Below are 17,519 nucleotides of genomic sequence, written 5' to 3' on the forward strand. Positions count from 1 at the left end.
CCACGAATACCTTCTCGATCGTCATGCTCCCCTGATACTTTTTTGAAAATTTCGAATTTTTAAATTTCGGCGAATACCAGCTCGATCTTCATGCTCCCCTGATACTTTCTTTAAAATTTCGAATTTTTCAATTTCCACCAATACCTCCTCGATCGTCATGCTCCCCTGATACTTTTTGAAATTTTCGAATTTTGCAGTTTCAACGAATACCCCCTCGATCTTCATGCTTCCCTGATACTTTCTTTAAAATTTCGAATTTTTCAATTTCCACCAATACCTCCTCGATCGTCATGCTCCCCTGATACTTTCTTGAAATTTTCGAATTTTTCAATTTCAATGAATACCCCCTCGATCTTCATGCTGCCCTGATACTTTCTTTAAAATTTCGAATTTTTCAATTTCCACGAATACCTCCTCGATCGTCATGCTCCCCTGATACTTTCTTGAAAATTTCGAATTTTTCAATTTCAATGAATACCTCCTCGATCGTCATGCTCCCCTGATACTTTCTTGAAAATTTCGAATTTTTCAATTTCAATGAATACCTCCTTTATTATTATGCTCCCCTGGTACTTTTTGAAAAATTTAGAATTTTTCAATTTCAGTGAAAAATATAAATTCTTTCCTTATGGCTAGATGGATATCTTCCATCGTGAAAGGAAGGTAAAAATGGTTTTTATGCAAAAATACAAAATTTTTTTATTTAATAAAAATGCATGAAAAAGGCGCAAGACAGTACAATGTTGGATAATTATGTGAGACGTTTGACATGATCTGTCTTTCGACGCGATGACTTGATGAATCCGAGAAACTGAAGCTCTGCAACTGCTCGAGTGAAGCGCGCTCTAATAATAAATAATTGAGGAAAATTTTCGTCATTAATTGAAACAACAGACACAAAAGAGAGAACATTTTTGAAAGGATACTGCATTTTTGGATCAATCTCCCTCTGCTCCTCGGCATCGTCCTTGGGACTGACGATTGTGAGGAAAGCCTGTTAAAATAAAAATAAAAAAAAATGTTTAAACGCCACAAACCACGATTTAATAGTGCCGACATTTGGAAAAAGTGGGTAAAATTAACAAACCCGTCATTTGCAGACTGAAAAATGCCCCGTTAAAACCGCACGAAAGTGTTTCCCCCTACCACAGACAGGAATGATAAATCATCCCCGAATGATTAAAATCTCATTGATACAGGCCCCATTCCGCCCCTGCATGCATGAATTTTAGACGTGTGCGTGATGCACAAATGGCTCATGATCCCCTGAAGTGAGATTGTGCATTACCTGCAGCCAGTCGTACATATTGATCAGTTTCCTGGACTCCAAATGCAGCTTGTAAATAATACTGGTGTCAGGTAGAGTCTGCTGAATCGTCTCCTCGTTCTCTAATTTACAGCAACCACACTGGTAAAATGATAGGCCCATTGTAGTATACATTTTCATAGAGGTGAATTTTGAGAATTAAGTGGTAAAGGAGTCATTTGCAATTCATCAAGCACAAACCAAATGATAACCAACTTCTCGTAGAATTATTCGTGGCTATAATCGACTAGTGCTCTGCATTCGCGATTCACAACCGAATTAATCGAGATTTTGCTTTAAAGAGGCTTTTCATCATCGAGTAACTGCTCTAGAGAGCGCATTTACGTAATCCAATTTCCATGACTTGTAATGATTCAAGGGGCTCGTGAAATGCCATGGGGCATTAACTCCAGAATAAAATGGTAAAGCAAAAAATATACTCACATTCAGGTAAACCTGAGGATCGTTCAGCCCTGTGTGTACAGCTGCTCTGAGAGAACCTCTGAGATGATGCTTGGCTGCATTAGCATCACTGAAACAGAATATTTCACTGGTTGCCAGGCGATTCGGATTTACCAAGTACGGGGCGAATACATCGTGGTCTAGGTACTCCATCAGATCAATTTGAGCTTGTTTGTAGGGTGACCTGGATTGCTGCTGGGACATCTTGAGTAATTTCTGAGGGAGAATTCAACGAATAAATATAACGATCAATATGAAATTTTATCAAGTACCTCTTTGAACTGCTGTCTGTTGAGTTTGTCACTCATGCTGACGGTCTGCGTAGATTCCTCCACCTCAAGGCTGGCCTGCTCAATAATCTCCAAGTGTCTCTCAAGCTTCTTTCGAATCTCATTCAACTCGAACACCTCGCCATTCCCCACAATTTCCAAAATTTCCCTCAGTTTCTCCAACAGCTCAGTCTTGGAGAGAAACCCCAGGAGTTGCAGGGACTCTTTGTACTCCTGTGTCTCCACAATGTCGCAGGTGACGGCGTTAGCATAAATTTCCCGAAGCTAAAAGTGCCCAAATGAATGCATAAAAACCAGAGAAGCATGAATAAAGACAAACAACTCAACTAAATGCTAATGAGGATAAATACTCGAGACGAGAAAAATTTTGTCACTGGCTGTTAAGCCAACGTTAAATTATTCCTTTGCCTTGTGAATTCAGAATTTGAGTTACATACTTGTTTTCCCAGTGGTGCACCGGGAAGTGAGTGAGTCAGTGAATGAAGGCACTTGAGGATGGTAAAAAATCCACTCATGGCATTATGAAACTCCCTCAAAAGTTTTCCAATGATGTTTTTAAACTCCTCCTCGTTCATATCACTGTTTCTATCCTTTTTCAACTTGTCGATGTACTTGACTATTGATGGGAGTTTCCTCAATTCTTTTATGTCTTCCTCGTTGAGGCTCGCCATTCGTTTATCAATGTCTTGAGAATTGCAGCACAGTGCTGTTAGGTTGTTGCCATAAAAATGTTGAATCATGCATAACTGAAATAATCCAAAATCACATTATCCTCCGAAGCTTTTTTATTCTTGTCAATCAAATCATTCGGATTTACCTTGTATCCTTGGAGAAATCCATGAACCGAGAAATCGTAAAATAGAAATATATCCGTCAGCAATTGAAATGCTCTGCCCGTCAACATAAACGATGTTTTACCGGATAACACAGTACCCTCAAGAACATCCGATAAACTCGTAATCTGCGTTTGTGTGTGGAAAACCTGAAGAGTAGTTCAGTTTAATTAAAAAAATTACTACTCCCTCAAAAATTCTTTATTCGCGATAATTTTTTTGGTGCTTTTGCAGAAGTTTTTATGAAAAAATAATTATTCACATGCCATCAGAAATAATACATTACTAATCTGTAATCACGATGGAACATTCAGTAATGAGTGTGTATTCATCGGCTCATTGATGATTCTATTCGCAATCAGAGTTCTGCATGAATTTATTCCTTCGCTAATGATCAATGAAAATAATAAAGCATTTGCTCTCCCAATGAATCATTCATGATTCAGAGAGATTATTTAACATTATCTTGTCGTTTGAATTTTTTTCTCTAAACGCACCCTCTTCTCATGCCAGTTGATTACTCAAAAAGATTTAATTGCAGCTGTGGATGTAAAAACAGTAGCAATTTTTTTTCATTAAAATAATTTTCGGAATTACGAGAAGTAAAGAACGTATAAACTACTCGAAACTCGTGTGTTTGAATTTTTCTTCAATTTGAATATTCCAATTAAGAAGCTAATCTGCCACACAGCCATGCCCAACGCTTTTAGCCTTAAACCCGGCCCTCATGAAAATTAGCAATTCATATTGTTCCCTCGTTTCATTTCCACGTTCGTCGAGAAGCGTGAGAGAACGTTTTGTTTGCTATCTAAGTGACTATGGTATGGCCCCCGACGCTCTCTTCATCACCAAAACGTGTGTGTGAATCCACGGATTTTAATGCAGTCATGAGTGAATTTGAAAAGATATTTGTATTTACCTTTACACGTAACTTTGACGTAACATCATAGGAGAGAGATCTGTGGACGGCATGTAAAGTTGTAGCAACCCCGAATACGAGAATGAATTTTATGGTCCTTGAGTACGAGCTGGAAAATTCAAATTGCCACGATTTTACATATGATGTGGATGACGTTTGAGGGATTTTATTCGTTTGTGGATTGGTGTGTCGGTGGGTTACCTCAGCACGAGGATAAAATCCCGCAGTACAATAGGATTGAAGCTTTCAAAGTCCGGTATGATAACCACTAGTGGAGGGTCTTCATTGTGTTTCTGTTTGTACCACCACTCGAGAGCTCTAAATGTGCATTGATTTCTTCGTATCTCTGGACGCTCCTTCTACAGATATGAAAATGTTTCTCAATATTATTCCATCATTTTCACGTCATTCGCTTAATTTTAGGATTTTTATTGCAGCTGAGTGATTTTTAATTTCGTTCGTGCAATTCAGTTTCAATGTTTAATTATTGAAAATGTCAGAGAAGACATGCTGCAATTATGCATGCATTATTCGTACTGAAACGCCTCCATTTTATAGAAAAATTTTTCATTATTAAATATTTGTACGATGAGAATAATTCCTCTCATTAAAAACGGCGAATCAATTGAATAAAATATTATTTCTCATGGAAAATTCAAGTAATTGAACAAATTCTTGAGCTGGGCCATATGTTTATTCGAAAATCCAATTACCTCACTGGATTTATTAATCAGCTGAAAGACAGTCTCCTCGGTTAAGCTTTTCATATTTCCCGAGTCTCTCGATGGAATTATTGCGATGTGCTCTGTTATCGTGGATATCTTTGACGCTAATTTGCTGAATAAAACGTCGTGATCAGGCAGATTCACACCTTCACATTAATTCAGTGCATTATTAAAAAAGAATAGGTTGAATATAAATTCATGAATATCTGTCAATTCACCTGTTAATAAAATAGCGGTTGCAATTTCTCCTAGAAAATTATCTTCTCTCGTGTGATTTAAATCAGATACATAAGATTGGAAATCTGAGAGAATTTGCCTGAACATATTGACGTTGATCTCCTAGAAATAATTATTCCGAATGAATATATTCACGATATTCGAATGACATTTGACCTGTTACTATCTCATGCAAGTCATTATTAATATAACTTTTGGATGCTCTGTCTTATTGAATTATTGCGATAGTTCAATGCATAATTAGAGGAGAATGAATATGGAAATTGATAAATTAATGTAAAGGAAAAAAAAATACCTCTGCTGCATTTTTTATAATGGACCAAGCATCTGTGTACGCCTCGTACCAGGGCTCATCAATTGGCACATCATCATTGATTTTTCGTTTCTTTTGGCCAATTCTATAATTGCCTTTGTACGCAAATACTCCCTAAATCAAATGAATTATCGTTGAATTGTAGCACAGTAATACGGCTCTGACAAATTAATATGTATTTAATATCAAACACCAATCGAAGTGTAATGAATAAAAAAATTAATTTGTGATACTTCAATTATAGAAATTATATCCAGAGTGGTGAGAAGCATTAGACGTGAATTTCCATTGGAAATTAATTAATGTGAACGCATTAATTATTGACGAGTGAAGAAAGGGACGTGAACATTTAAAAAAAACAATAAAATGTGCAGAATGCTAAATCACTCTCATCTCTTGAAATTTCTCTCACGAGTTTAGGTTATGTTTCACACGCAACAGGTTGTAAAGTTATATTTATCACTTTACCTTCGACACAGAGACGTTATCCATTATGCAAAAGACCTCTGCGACGCTCAGGGAATAATTGATGCCCGCAATCTGTCTGATTTCCGGACTTTTTTGACGCTTTAAAATTGAGTCCTTGGAAATTTCGTGGTGGTTTGATTTCAACGGGTAGGAAACACAATGAAAAGTGAGAACATATCACATATACCGGCATGAGCATAAGTCTCCAACTGGCAGGAGAAAGAGAATCCCCCACTGCCACTGACACTGACACTGAACTGACACTGACACACACATACACTTAACCTAACAGCTGAGTTTGCAGCTGTCGTCGCAACTGCTGCCACCACTCGATAGTTGTTGCCTTGTAGTTTCAAACTTTTTGCCAATTCACTCCGAGGGGTATTAATTGATGGAGATGAAAAATTCAATGCATTCAATTTATCATCGCAACTCAAATAAAAATAAAAATAATTCCTCAAACTTGTTCCATGAAAAAGACACCTCGAATTTATCAAACTTATTAATCTAGGTGAATAATGAAAAATAAAATAATAATTTTCCCTTTTTTTTTCTTTATTATTAAAATTTCTATTATTATTAAATGTTGAAAAAGATTTCTTTCGGGTGAAAAAAGGGGCATTGAATTTAACAGTAAATATGACGACAACACGACTCGTCAGAAGGTGAGGCCAAAGAACGTGGGAAATCCGCTTCACTTTTCACCGTTGCCGGAAAATCGGGTAAAAGCCCCCTGGAGTGTGCACAAAAGCCGTCTCACAAACTCGGTATACCGATTATTTCTCGAGTTTCGTTTTTCACGGGTGTGCCCACCACGTTCCTTTTTCACTCGAGTGAAAATTGAAGCACCGCACTGCCACTCGAGCATCCTTTTGCGCTTCTCCAGTGACAAAGAACGGCAAAATTCTCTCAGAGTTGAGGTACAATGGAGCATCTTTAATTGCCAATAGCTCGCGATGTGTTCCTCTCCTTTTTTTTTTAAATTCACGCCCTCCCCAAAATCCCACCCGCCTTGCACCATTAATTAGAGGACACTTCCTCTTCATTCAATTATCAACTCCGTCGGCAGACATTTCCTTCCTCGTCAAATAAAATCAACCCATCAGGTATTAATTGTGCGAGAAAACCATGAGGAAATGCCTGAGGTTCATGCCCATTAATAATCTTCATGGGAGGGAAATTATTTTGAAAATTACTCTTAAATGTTTAAAATTTATTCAATGAATGAATGCCAATCAACCGGTTTATGAATCAGACCTCCGTCATCATAGCATTAACCCTCTGGATCTTGTTTAGACACCTCTTTAAATCAATTACCAACAAGTTTGAAATTCTGTCGCACCACCGAGCAAGTACATCTGCTCTCTGAAACCCCGGTATTTCCCTCCTTCATCTCATCCTCCACGAGACTTCATTCCCACTCTCGCCGAGAACTAGTACCTTCTATTTGTTTGTTCGTTGATTCAGGAATTTGTGATGCAAATCATCCGGGAAATATTCCAAGCCGACAAGACACCAGCAATCGGAAGACCAATCGCCATCAGTCAGTATTTCGAGCTGTTTTTTTCAATTTCTCTCATAAAATTCCCTCGAACATTTGCATTACCCATAAATTAAATAATTGTAGTGATCTCTGTAGATGGAAATTTTATAAAAAAAAGGGTGACGCCTCGACAATATACAAGTACCAAATGATCAATGAAAACTTCAATATCTGGGACAACCATCATCAACTTCTGGAGCCTCTCGACACGTACAAGTCGTTGTTGCTGATTGCACAGGCGATTGCAACGGGAATACCTGAAAGCTGGAGTATCAGCTCGATGACACTGAGAAACCAACAAGAAACCAGCCCTTTTTACGTATCTATACGTGTGACACCGCAATCTCATTGTCACTATCACCATCACCAGTGTATATTGCTAGCTCACTTGCTCGTGATTCCCCGTAGCGGACGTTCTACCTCACTCCAACGTAATCGAAGTAACTTTTATCTGGACCGGCAAAAGTTTACCCAGCCAACGGGCATTTTCACGCCTGATATCGTACCCACCATCACCAACTTCCCCGTAAATGTCATAATAATGTCTTCTTTTTCCTCATCGCGCTCCAACAATTCCCAGGTAATTCAATGTATTCGAGTGAATGAAAAGGGATGACTACACCGGTGCGAAAAATTTCAACAAAAATTACCATCAAAATAACGTGAAAACTACCGTCAATATTTTTTTATCTAAAAATGGTAAATTGTCGAGAGAAAAAATTAATCTTTTGTTTTTTTGTTGCAGCGAATACGGCGACAGCTACTTGGGACCTGCAAGACTCGATTTCATCGGAGCTGGATGGTAATCCTCCCCTGTGGGTCACTCGAGTGCATGTCAATAGACAGGAGGAAATTTATATCAACAATGCCAAGATACTCAATGGAAGCAATTATCGACCGATGAGGACCGCTGGTTTCGAGGGAAAGAATCAGGTGAGTGGAACTGATGAATTGTTGGAAACACGAGTCATCGGGTCTCGTTGGACTGCGATAATGGGCTCGGGGACGGTATGTTGGAATGTTTGGTCACTCTCCTTTGGGAACATCAGGGTTTAACGAGATTTTAATGAGCTTTCAGTGTAATGAGATCTCTGATTGATGGAACAACTTTAGCTATTGTTTTATCGTACATTCAATTGATTCAATGAAATATTTATTGGAAAATTGTATGAATGGGCGGAATGAGTCAACAGCGATATCATTATCGCTTGAGAAAATCACGTTTGAAATAACTCGGAGGCCATAAGCAAAACTCTGTTGGCCGTTGATTTGCCGAGTGCACGTGGCAATATCTGCACTTAATTTTCTATCCATAAACTTTATACTCGGAATAAGCGACGACTCAAGTTTCGTTAGTTTTCACCGGTTCATGTAACTTAGTTAGCCCCAAGGAATCCTATTTAACCTTTTCGCTCAGCTGAATGTATAATTACGAAACACTAATTGGATTTTCATGATTGTGCTGTGCGTCAAGTGGGATGCAAATTATCTACAATCCACCGTTTTATTTAATTGCCGAATTAACACACTTGACGGCTGGCAGAAAATTGAAATTTCAGGGACATACAGCTTATAATTTCCCGGAGATTGCCTATAAATTCAATTTAGGGTAAAAGTCCTCCAATTCACTCCTAATAAAATAAAATAGAAAAATAATAATGGGGAAAAAAATGTTAATGGTTCTCTGTGACACATCGATCCGGCCCTTTAATTATTAAAACAAGAAAATGTCAAGAAGTTTCTCGAGGTATTATCAAAAAACAAGAAGGGCCCTCCTGAAGAAAGCCGGAGGCATAATCCAACCCCTTTTCCACCTCCCCACGTACATTTTTTTCCCCTTGGCAACTCTCCTCGGCATCTCACAGACGTCGTAACGAGCTACAAAAGAGAGTATTTTTCGAGATTAAAAAATGCACCGCTACAGGAGAGAGGATGGAGAGAGGATGGAGAAGGATGGAGGAGGATGGAGGAGGATGGAGGGTCTCGAGACCACGAGCCCCTACCTCGACATTCCCTCCTTATACCCTACATTCTTACCACCCTCACCCCGGCCTTTATATTATTTTTTTTTTTTCATTCCAAGCGTTTCCCGGGTTCCTCACGTTTGATGTGCAAAATTTTACATCACCATGTACTTTGAATTGTTGAATTCGCTGGTTATTCCCCAAGTGCATTAGAATTGCACCGGAGTGTTGTACCGATGAGAGAAGAAATTGCATTGTTTGTGACATTTCACAAAGAATATTCTCTTTCTTCTCCAAGCATCTTATTATTCTCCTCCTGTTTTTCTATCTACAACTCAATTCTCCTCTTTATGTCCATTTCATTTACGTGTATTTCACGGTAAAACTATTCTCGGGCAATTTTATTTAGCGAAATTTCATTAGGAGGGCTTTTAATTGGTTCTTTTAATTCCGCAGACGTGGCTCGGCGGATTATTTTGATAATTATCACAGGGGTTCTGTATCTGTCGCGTCAATTTTATTATTCTCGATAATCGAGTTATCTTCCTCTACTTAACGTCACTTTCATGTATGGGGTGAAAGCTATTTTCGCACCGGAGATGGAGGAATCCACGGGCGGTGGGTTTTTCAATCAGTTTTATGCGCCGGGAACGACAGGTTGCCACGGTCACGGCAAATTATAATTGCAGAGATGAGAAAAGAGAATGAAAGTTCACTCACTGCTGAAATAGAGATCTTCAATTAACATCTTCCGGAAAAATAAATAACAAATAAATTTATCCTGTCTTATTTCTCGTGCGAGTAATAATCATTTCAATTAATTGACTTGATGATTTTAATGGAAATGCAATATTACGGATAGGTTTGACGTTGAATTCGCAAGAAGACAGGAGTTGTCTGGTTTTTCAATATGGAAATACCAGAGATAGCCAACAGGGACTATAGGAATCGAGATATTTCTCTCTTCAAAATTATAGCAGACAAGTGCAGGAATGGAGGTTGTGGGAGATGGGGGATTAAAATAAGAGGAATGAGAATCTGGGTTAGAGAGCCTTTCGGGCTCGTGGATTGGCGCCAGGTCGTCGCGACGCCACACTCGTATCCCAGAGTACACAGGGATAAAACCACCCCCTTTCAGGGTGGCTTTCACCCACCAAAATTAGATCGCCGGTTACGCACACGCTATTCTCTCTATTTTGTGAGTCTATATCACATGTTTTCGTGTATTAACATGTATGTGACGTGCCTCGTAACTCTCAGGATTAAACCGGCTTACGGGTTCAGTATTTTCCATCAACCAGATAAAAAAAAGGAAATACTCTGCCCTAAATTATTAAGCCATTTCATTTTTCTTTTTTGCCTTCACATTCAAGTTTTGAATGCTCATTATTTTTCCAGTGATTGGCCGTACGGAATTTTTTCATCTACTCCGACAGAAAAAAAAAATTTTCAATCCTCGGATAAACTGTCATTAGAGAGATTTTAAAAATTCTGAAAAATTAAAATGAGAGGAATAAGGAATTGCGTTATCATCGTACGACAATCTATAATAACCCTCTCCCGAGTGCTTTCTCGATGTCAATTGGAGCTCTAAACGACCAATCCTCGGGAGTCTCTGGAGAAAGAACGGATGGGATGCCATTTCAGGTAGCTCTAGGGACATTAATCTTTTTCCGTCGGTACACGTTTTTCCGTTGAACGAGAACGATGTGAAGTATATGTAAGAGGAAAAAATAAGAGTGGGTGGTGCAGGTGGGTGGTGAAACAAGGTGCCAGAGAATTACTCTGGTTGGCAAGTACCTTCAGACTATTCCTTATCTCTCAGTTCATCGTCCCTTCAATCAGACACTCCAGCCCATCCACCGCAAAGAAATGACATACGGTACACCATAATTTTTCTGATTATCCAATTTTTTTTCTTTCTAATAATTAATCATTGTTAATTCCCATTAAGAATTAATAATGCCTAATAGGAACTTATTACTTATTCCGCAAGTGCATGCGTCGTCATAACACACACAAGTCTCAAAATAAATTTTTTATTATTACAGATAAAGTTTTAATCGAACAAATGGACGTGAGGTAGATTGAACGGCCTGTAAAATCAGTAACAAGAGAGTTTGAATTTCATGAATGGTATAAATGCCTCGAAGTGGTCAATGGGGAGTCGTTGGAGACCAGTGGCGAGTAGTCGAGTCGTTTGAATAATGACCGCATGTATTTCAACGTCTGTGGAAGTACAGAGTTAAAGTCATACATGTTTGACGACCCCATTCTTTGTTCTCTTCTGTTTCACATTTTTCACAAAGCCCCATCCTCCCTCCCTACCTCCCCTTTCCCCTCACAGCAAAAACCCCTTTGAGAATTTTTCATTGCGGACTATAAAGTGGATGAATGTATTATCCGAACGCTATCGAGCGCAATGACTCCAAATTTAAGATAATTATTAACAATGAGCTGTAGTGGAGAGACAAGGTGGATAATGCAATTGCAAAAAAAAATGAGTGGGAAGGTGATTAAAATATTGGGTGGAAAAAAAATTCAAGGGATATAGCGTCTGGTATTTTTTCAATTAGAGACTGCCTGGGGTGTGTAACGATCCACCCCCGGATGGTTATTATCCGAACTACAGTGTAAGAGGCAAGGATGGAGAAGAAAAAGAATAGACAACGCGATATTGCGTATCTGTCTTATCTTTTAAATTAACTCGACGATAAAATCCATGGTGGTCATGGGCTCCAGCCCTAGCTCTGTTTATAGCTGAGATTCCCGTGGATGAGGCGCGGCTATCTTTCACTTTAATTTCCACCTCCCTCCCCCCATCTTCACCCATTCGAAGGTAAATAAATACATCCAAGATAAATTACCAGAAATTACAAGGGAGATTATTATTTTAAATCGTTCCATCATAGATGGATTTTTACTCTCCAATTCGACGTGAGTTGAAATTATTATTTTTTTCTCCGGGATATTTTCTGCTCTTTTTGGAAGAGGGAAAGAGGAAGTTATTTACAACTCCATTATTTATTCAACGTCCTGCACAAAATTCAATAATTGCAATCCATTGAAAATCCAGTGGATGTTGATATTAAATATTAATTGAGAGTTTGAAAATTCAGATGAAAAATGAGAATTAATGTCGATGAGACTTAAAAGGTAAAGTTTGCGGATTTCAAATACCATAATCTCTGTGATATTCAAAGAATTAGCAAATAACGGTGGAATGATTTTTCAGTTTTCATGGGCGAATAATTCGGTTGAAAATGAATAATTCCCCGAGGATTGAATAATCCTGAGACAAGTGGTAGAGGCAGTGGCTGTGGTCAGCCGTAGACAGCAAAGGTCACTGACCTTTCTGATTTTCCTCCCCCAGTTGCATTTCTACTGGTCGTTTTACGTCCCTTTGCAACCCCAACGGTGTGGATAAATGGGACACGCCCATTCCGTTGAGACAAGTGGAATGTGTGTGCGGTTTATAGTACCTATCCTCCTGCATGTATATTTCCCGATGTGTATTGGACAATGTATTAGTTGCACATTTATGCCATGCACCGGTATAAAAGGACCGGTGTTTGGAATTTTCGTTTCTTCGGTCGTCTCAACGAATACGTTGGTAAAAACAAAGAGACCGGAATAACAATTTTTTATTCATTTTTTAAGCAATTTCGGACTTTCGGGCTTCCCCCAGTCCTTCGGTCATTCCATTTTATTTCTCGGTGAAACGGCTATTCTTTATCATTTCAGAGTTTATCCATAAAATACACATCATTTTTATAAGCTTTCCACGAAAAATTTTTCTATTGCAAAAAACAAGATTATTTATAAATTGCTCTTTATATTTTGCAGTATCTGCACCGGATATCTCAAGTATTGGAGCCACTGCAGCCAAACTCCCGTGACAGACCTGTCAACAATCCAAATGCTTTCGAGTTTCTAAACCAGAGTGAGAATCTTCAGCTTGGCAAATTCAGACTTCGGTGAGCATTATTTTTCCCTTCACCCCACAAACCAATAAATCGTCCAAGAAGACACTGGCAAAGAAGTTTTTACAAAACGTGACACAGAAATAGGGGAAAAAAAGAGGAGAATCGATGGGGAAAAAGGGTGGAAAAAAAATGGGGAAACTGGAGGTAAACGATCCAGGCTGTTCCTCTTCCATAAATACACCAAAGTAGAGCCCGCAGAGTTTGGAGAAAATTACGAAAAGCTCTCGCGCCACTAGCTGTCTATGCAAAGGCAATTTTCCGCCTCGAGAAAAATACGCATTCCACCTGGTTCACTTGGTACTAGGTACCGAAGTTGGAATTCCGTTAGGAACACGACGATATAAAAAGGGACATTTAAATGTCCATTATTTGATAATTTCTGTGAAAGATGTTACGGAAATGATGCATTCTATTTCCATTTCTGTAGTTTTAAACACTTGACGAGAACAATGACACCATTAAATCACAATTTTTTCTTTCTGTCTTCCAGAACGTTCCGTGAGCGAGTTGTTTATGAGGGAAAGCAGCACGTATTCAGCGCTGATGGTCGCTATACATTCTTCGTTCCTGATGAGGAGGGATTCAAGGTGAGCTAATTATTCGACTTATCACTTTTTTTTATTTTTATCAACTTCATCGAAAGCTTTACAAGGATTCATTTCATAATCCATTAAATCTGTTTGAATTTTCTTAATTAATGGGGATGAGAATTTTTTAATTAACCTGAGCGAAAAAAATTGGAAAATTCTGTTATAAAAAAAAAGGAGGGATTGGTGAAGAAGGTGAAAAGTCAATCCGTGGTAAACCACCTTGTCCCCATAATGCTCCGTGGTGGAGCTGCGGTTAACAAACGACCAAATATTTAATTAGCTGAGGCGCATTAATTACGCCACCATAACATTTCCTTTTCCGTAATATCCATCCAAGGTGGTTTTCCACATCTGTCTGAAACTTCCCAACACTCGCTGGGAGTAAAATTGTGGTAATTATGGTATATAGCCCCGGCGGATAGCATCTCCACGTAGAATATTCAAAAAAACTCCTCCGAGTATTTAAAACTGGGAGGAATAAATAACTTTATGGTAGTTTGGTGAGCGGTTCATTGAAAAGCCTCTCGATGCAGACCGAGACAATGACTTTTTTATTCTTCAGTGGACATGACGAATGGAACAATAGAAATATGTTGAATACATTGCGACTGGGAATGATAGGGCGACGATTTGGGGCCAGGATTTGTAGAGTTGAATCCCGAACAGATTTTTCCCGATAAGTTCTCTCTTTATCGTCCCTTATCTCCCAGAAACTCTCATGCCGCTAGTTGAATTTCAATCGATTGCTAAACCACCGAGCCCTCTCACTCTCCTCTTTGGTATGCAACATTCCATATAAGTAGTGCAAAATGTACGTATAAAAGGATTGCATCGGGGTATGGAGGTATGGAAATTTTTCACGTTTGCCGGGCCGCGGAAACGAGCGCCAGGAGGCAGGAAACCCAGTTTCTGTTGAGGCTCAACTCCCACCCCTGAAATGTCAAGCCAAGTGACTTTGATGGTTCTATATAACGTTCAATATTTCACGTCACGTTCCACGCGTCAGGGTGAATTCACGGGGCGAGGAGGTGCCTTCATCGATGCAACTTCCTGTGATCCTCACCACATATTGGGGAACGCCATGAATTTCACCAGAACTCCGGCCTCTACCCTTCCTATCTCCCGGCTATTTTTTAAGTCGCCATGTATAATATTATCACTAGAAACTTTACTTCACACACTGTCAGAGTATTTCCCTCCATAAACCCACTGTAAAATCGCAATTCAACTTCAAACATTACATTTCTGTTATTTCTGTTATAATAATAAATAAAGTATAATGCCACTCAACTGAATTGCTCATAATTCCAATTCGATTTGCCCCGATTTTCTCCGGAATCTGTTCTTCACGTTCGAAAAAAAAAACCGAGTGAATTGAAAATTCATAGAAAATGGGATAGACCCCCCGCGCTACCTCGCGAACCTCATCCGAGATCCAGATAACGCAGAGAGAAAAGATTTGCATAAGCCATAGGGGATGAGTGGTGAAAACCGATAAGACTCAGGGGATTGTATGACTGTAAACATTCGGCATGGATCCCCCTACCTTCACCCAATAGCATCCAATTGTTATTGATCCAGAATTTAATGAAATTTATTGATTGGTCTTTGCAGCCGTCAATGCGACCAGTTAAAATAGACAAACAGGTGATTGATGGTCACGTAATACCGAATCACGTTCTATTCACCGATCCGACACCCGACGGAATGACCTACGACACCCTGGCCCACAACGATAACTGCAGGGTCCAGCTGAGCTTCGTCAAGGATAACAGAGGAAAGGGTGAGTCTCCACGACTTTACGAAGATAAATTCATTGCTGACTGCTACTACAAATTTTTCACTTCCTATCGCCTCTATCAATTAGATATTCTGTCACTATTAGAAAACGATTTGTCTGATGATTCATTCTATTCAAGTAGATCTATTTAAATTGATGACGTCCCCCAGAAAGCGATTATAAATCAAGACAAATTGATTCACTCGTAATAGAAATGATTTTTAACACTTTCAGTTTACGTAAAATCCAACACGTTAACTGGTGATGCCAAGCATCCAACAGGAGTGGTTCTTGCTGAGATAGTAAAACCGAATATAGCTGTGAAAAATGGAGTCGTCCATTTGATCCAGAGACCCCTGATGGTAGTGGACGCCACAGTGCAGCAGTTTCTCGAGGTCAGTTATCATTTTTGTCTATCACACAATCAACATGATGAAAAATAAATCTAAAGACACACATTGATATCGAACCAAGCCTGATGATGCTCCTCATTTATTGAATCAAATTTGGGTTAAGCTAAAAAATGATTTATCGAATAGGCACTCAAGTAACAGAGACACTTGGCTGCAGTTCGGCGTATGTACTGTATACACTGTGGGCTCTTTGACGATGTAGCTCTTGTGCAGCCAATGTACGTCAGACCAAGGACCGAATACCCCACTAATGGAATGGTCTACTAATTATCAAGCTCAATAGTTCGATTGGCTGCCATCACAATTGGCAGCCCTTCAATCAAAGTTAATCTATTACCGAACACCAGAATGGAGAGATTTCTCAATGAGTCTCAATCAGTCTGCAATCTTCAATCTTTTAAAGATTTCAGGGAAAGGAGCAGTAAAATTTTTGAAAAGAATTTTTGAATTTCAATGGTCAGCCCTGTTGGGATATTTTCCATCGTGAAAAGCTTATGAATCGGATGGTTCACCTGACGTTCCGGTTAACCCAATGTCTGTCAAACAATGATGGACGGATATTATACAGTACAAGGGCCGAATTGCAATAACGTCTCTACAGTCACGTCAAAACAACCTCATTCCCCTCTATCCCTTTGACAGCCTCATGCTCAATTACGTACGTCACGTAGAGTCCAACCGGATAACACGTTCCAGCATCCCTTTCTGATCCCATTCCAAAACCATGCCTCAAAACGGACGTTTGTGAATACTAATGCCACGGAATTTCCAATTGATACTATTGAATTCTGATTTATCAATTGACATCGGATGCTTATCCGAAGAATTGAAATTGACACTAGGACTCTTATATATCCATATAACCACTTTGATTTTCTACTGACAATTACAGCGAGCAAATTGAGGGAAATTAAAAATTTTCTCGAGTCTTTACGACTTTTCCGAGTCATGAATCTATAAAATTTTAATGCATCATGTCTTTGTTCAAATATTTGTTTTCACTGCGATTCCATCTGTTATCCTTCCGGTACTTCGAGAGCAAAAAAAAAAATCACCATTAAAATTCGTCTCTCATGTGCTTTACGTACAGATTAACGTATAATCCGAGGAGAGTTGTGCAAACGCATCGTAAATTCCATGAATACAGAGTTTTTTGCAACGCCAAATCATTAATCCGTAGTGTTCAACGAATGCATTCTCTCGGTGGTCTTGTCGTTTTCATATCATTTTTTTTTCCAAGGTAAAAGTACGTGAATGTCTCATTATAAGTCAATGATGAATATAATGGAGGTGCATTATTCATGCCGTTACAAGGGATTTCGTCGAGCTTCAAAGCCGGATAAATTCGGAATCTATGGGAATAATGAACGACGTGCATCAAAATCTTTAGATCAAGATAGTTAATGTTTTAATACTGGGAATATTCTGGGCTGTTGTTCAACGTGGAATCGTATTTTTCTCTATTAAAGTGAAAATCCCACCTAGAAACATGTCTCGGCTCTCCAAGAGGCCGAATTGATCCGTAAATACCAACTATTGAACCATTACTTTCATCCCTTTCCACAGTCTCCCCCGACATCCGCTGTGATGAACGAAATTACAATGTACGGCAGATTGTTTTCGATTTTTCTTCTTCGTTTTTAAATCCAACAACTGAGGTTATTACCCGCGGACATCTCCAATACACACA

The 17,519-nt window shown here is 38.9% G+C and overlaps 2 protein-coding genes across 6 annotated transcripts in view; one reads left to right on the plus strand and one right to left on the minus strand.

The window, feature by feature from the left end:
• The window catches only part of LOC105265900 (fasciclin-1), a 107,992-nt gene that overhangs the window by 72,400 nt on the left and 18,073 nt on the right, over positions 1-17,519 (plus strand). For all 5 annotated transcript variants that reach the window (XM_011303706.1, XM_011303709.1, XM_011303707.1 and 2 more), the window contains exons 3-7: positions 7,842-8,029; positions 12,907-13,037; positions 13,537-13,633; positions 15,251-15,419; positions 15,651-15,811. In XM_011303706.1, coding sequence (XP_011302008.1) covers positions 7,842-8,029; positions 12,907-13,037; positions 13,537-13,633; positions 15,251-15,419; positions 15,651-15,811 — 746 coding nt within the window. The remainder of the gene's footprint in view (positions 1-7,841; positions 8,030-12,906; positions 13,038-13,536; positions 13,634-15,250; positions 15,420-15,650; positions 15,812-17,519) is intronic.
• Positions 697-5,805, minus strand: Orc3 (origin recognition complex subunit 3). Its single transcript, XM_011303705.1, has 13 exons — positions 5,554-5,805; positions 5,068-5,199; positions 4,754-4,874; positions 4,524-4,681; positions 4,012-4,169; positions 3,811-3,919; positions 2,876-3,040; positions 2,496-2,804; positions 2,041-2,322; positions 1,751-1,984; positions 1,289-1,408; positions 927-994; positions 697-845 (listed from the first exon to the last, which is right to left on the minus strand). The coding sequence occupies exons 1-13, from the start codon at positions 5,575-5,577 to the stop codon at positions 752-754; spliced, it is 1,974 nt and encodes a 657-aa protein (XP_011302007.1). The 5' UTR covers positions 5,578-5,805; the 3' UTR covers positions 697-751.

Source organism: Fopius arisanus, unplaced genomic scaffold (genome assembly GCF_000806365.1).
Source record: "Fopius arisanus strain USDA-PBARC FA_bdor unplaced genomic scaffold, ASM80636v1 scaffold00033, whole genome shotgun sequence".
NCBI classification, from domain to species: domain Eukaryota; kingdom Metazoa; phylum Arthropoda; class Insecta; order Hymenoptera; family Braconidae; genus Fopius; species Fopius arisanus.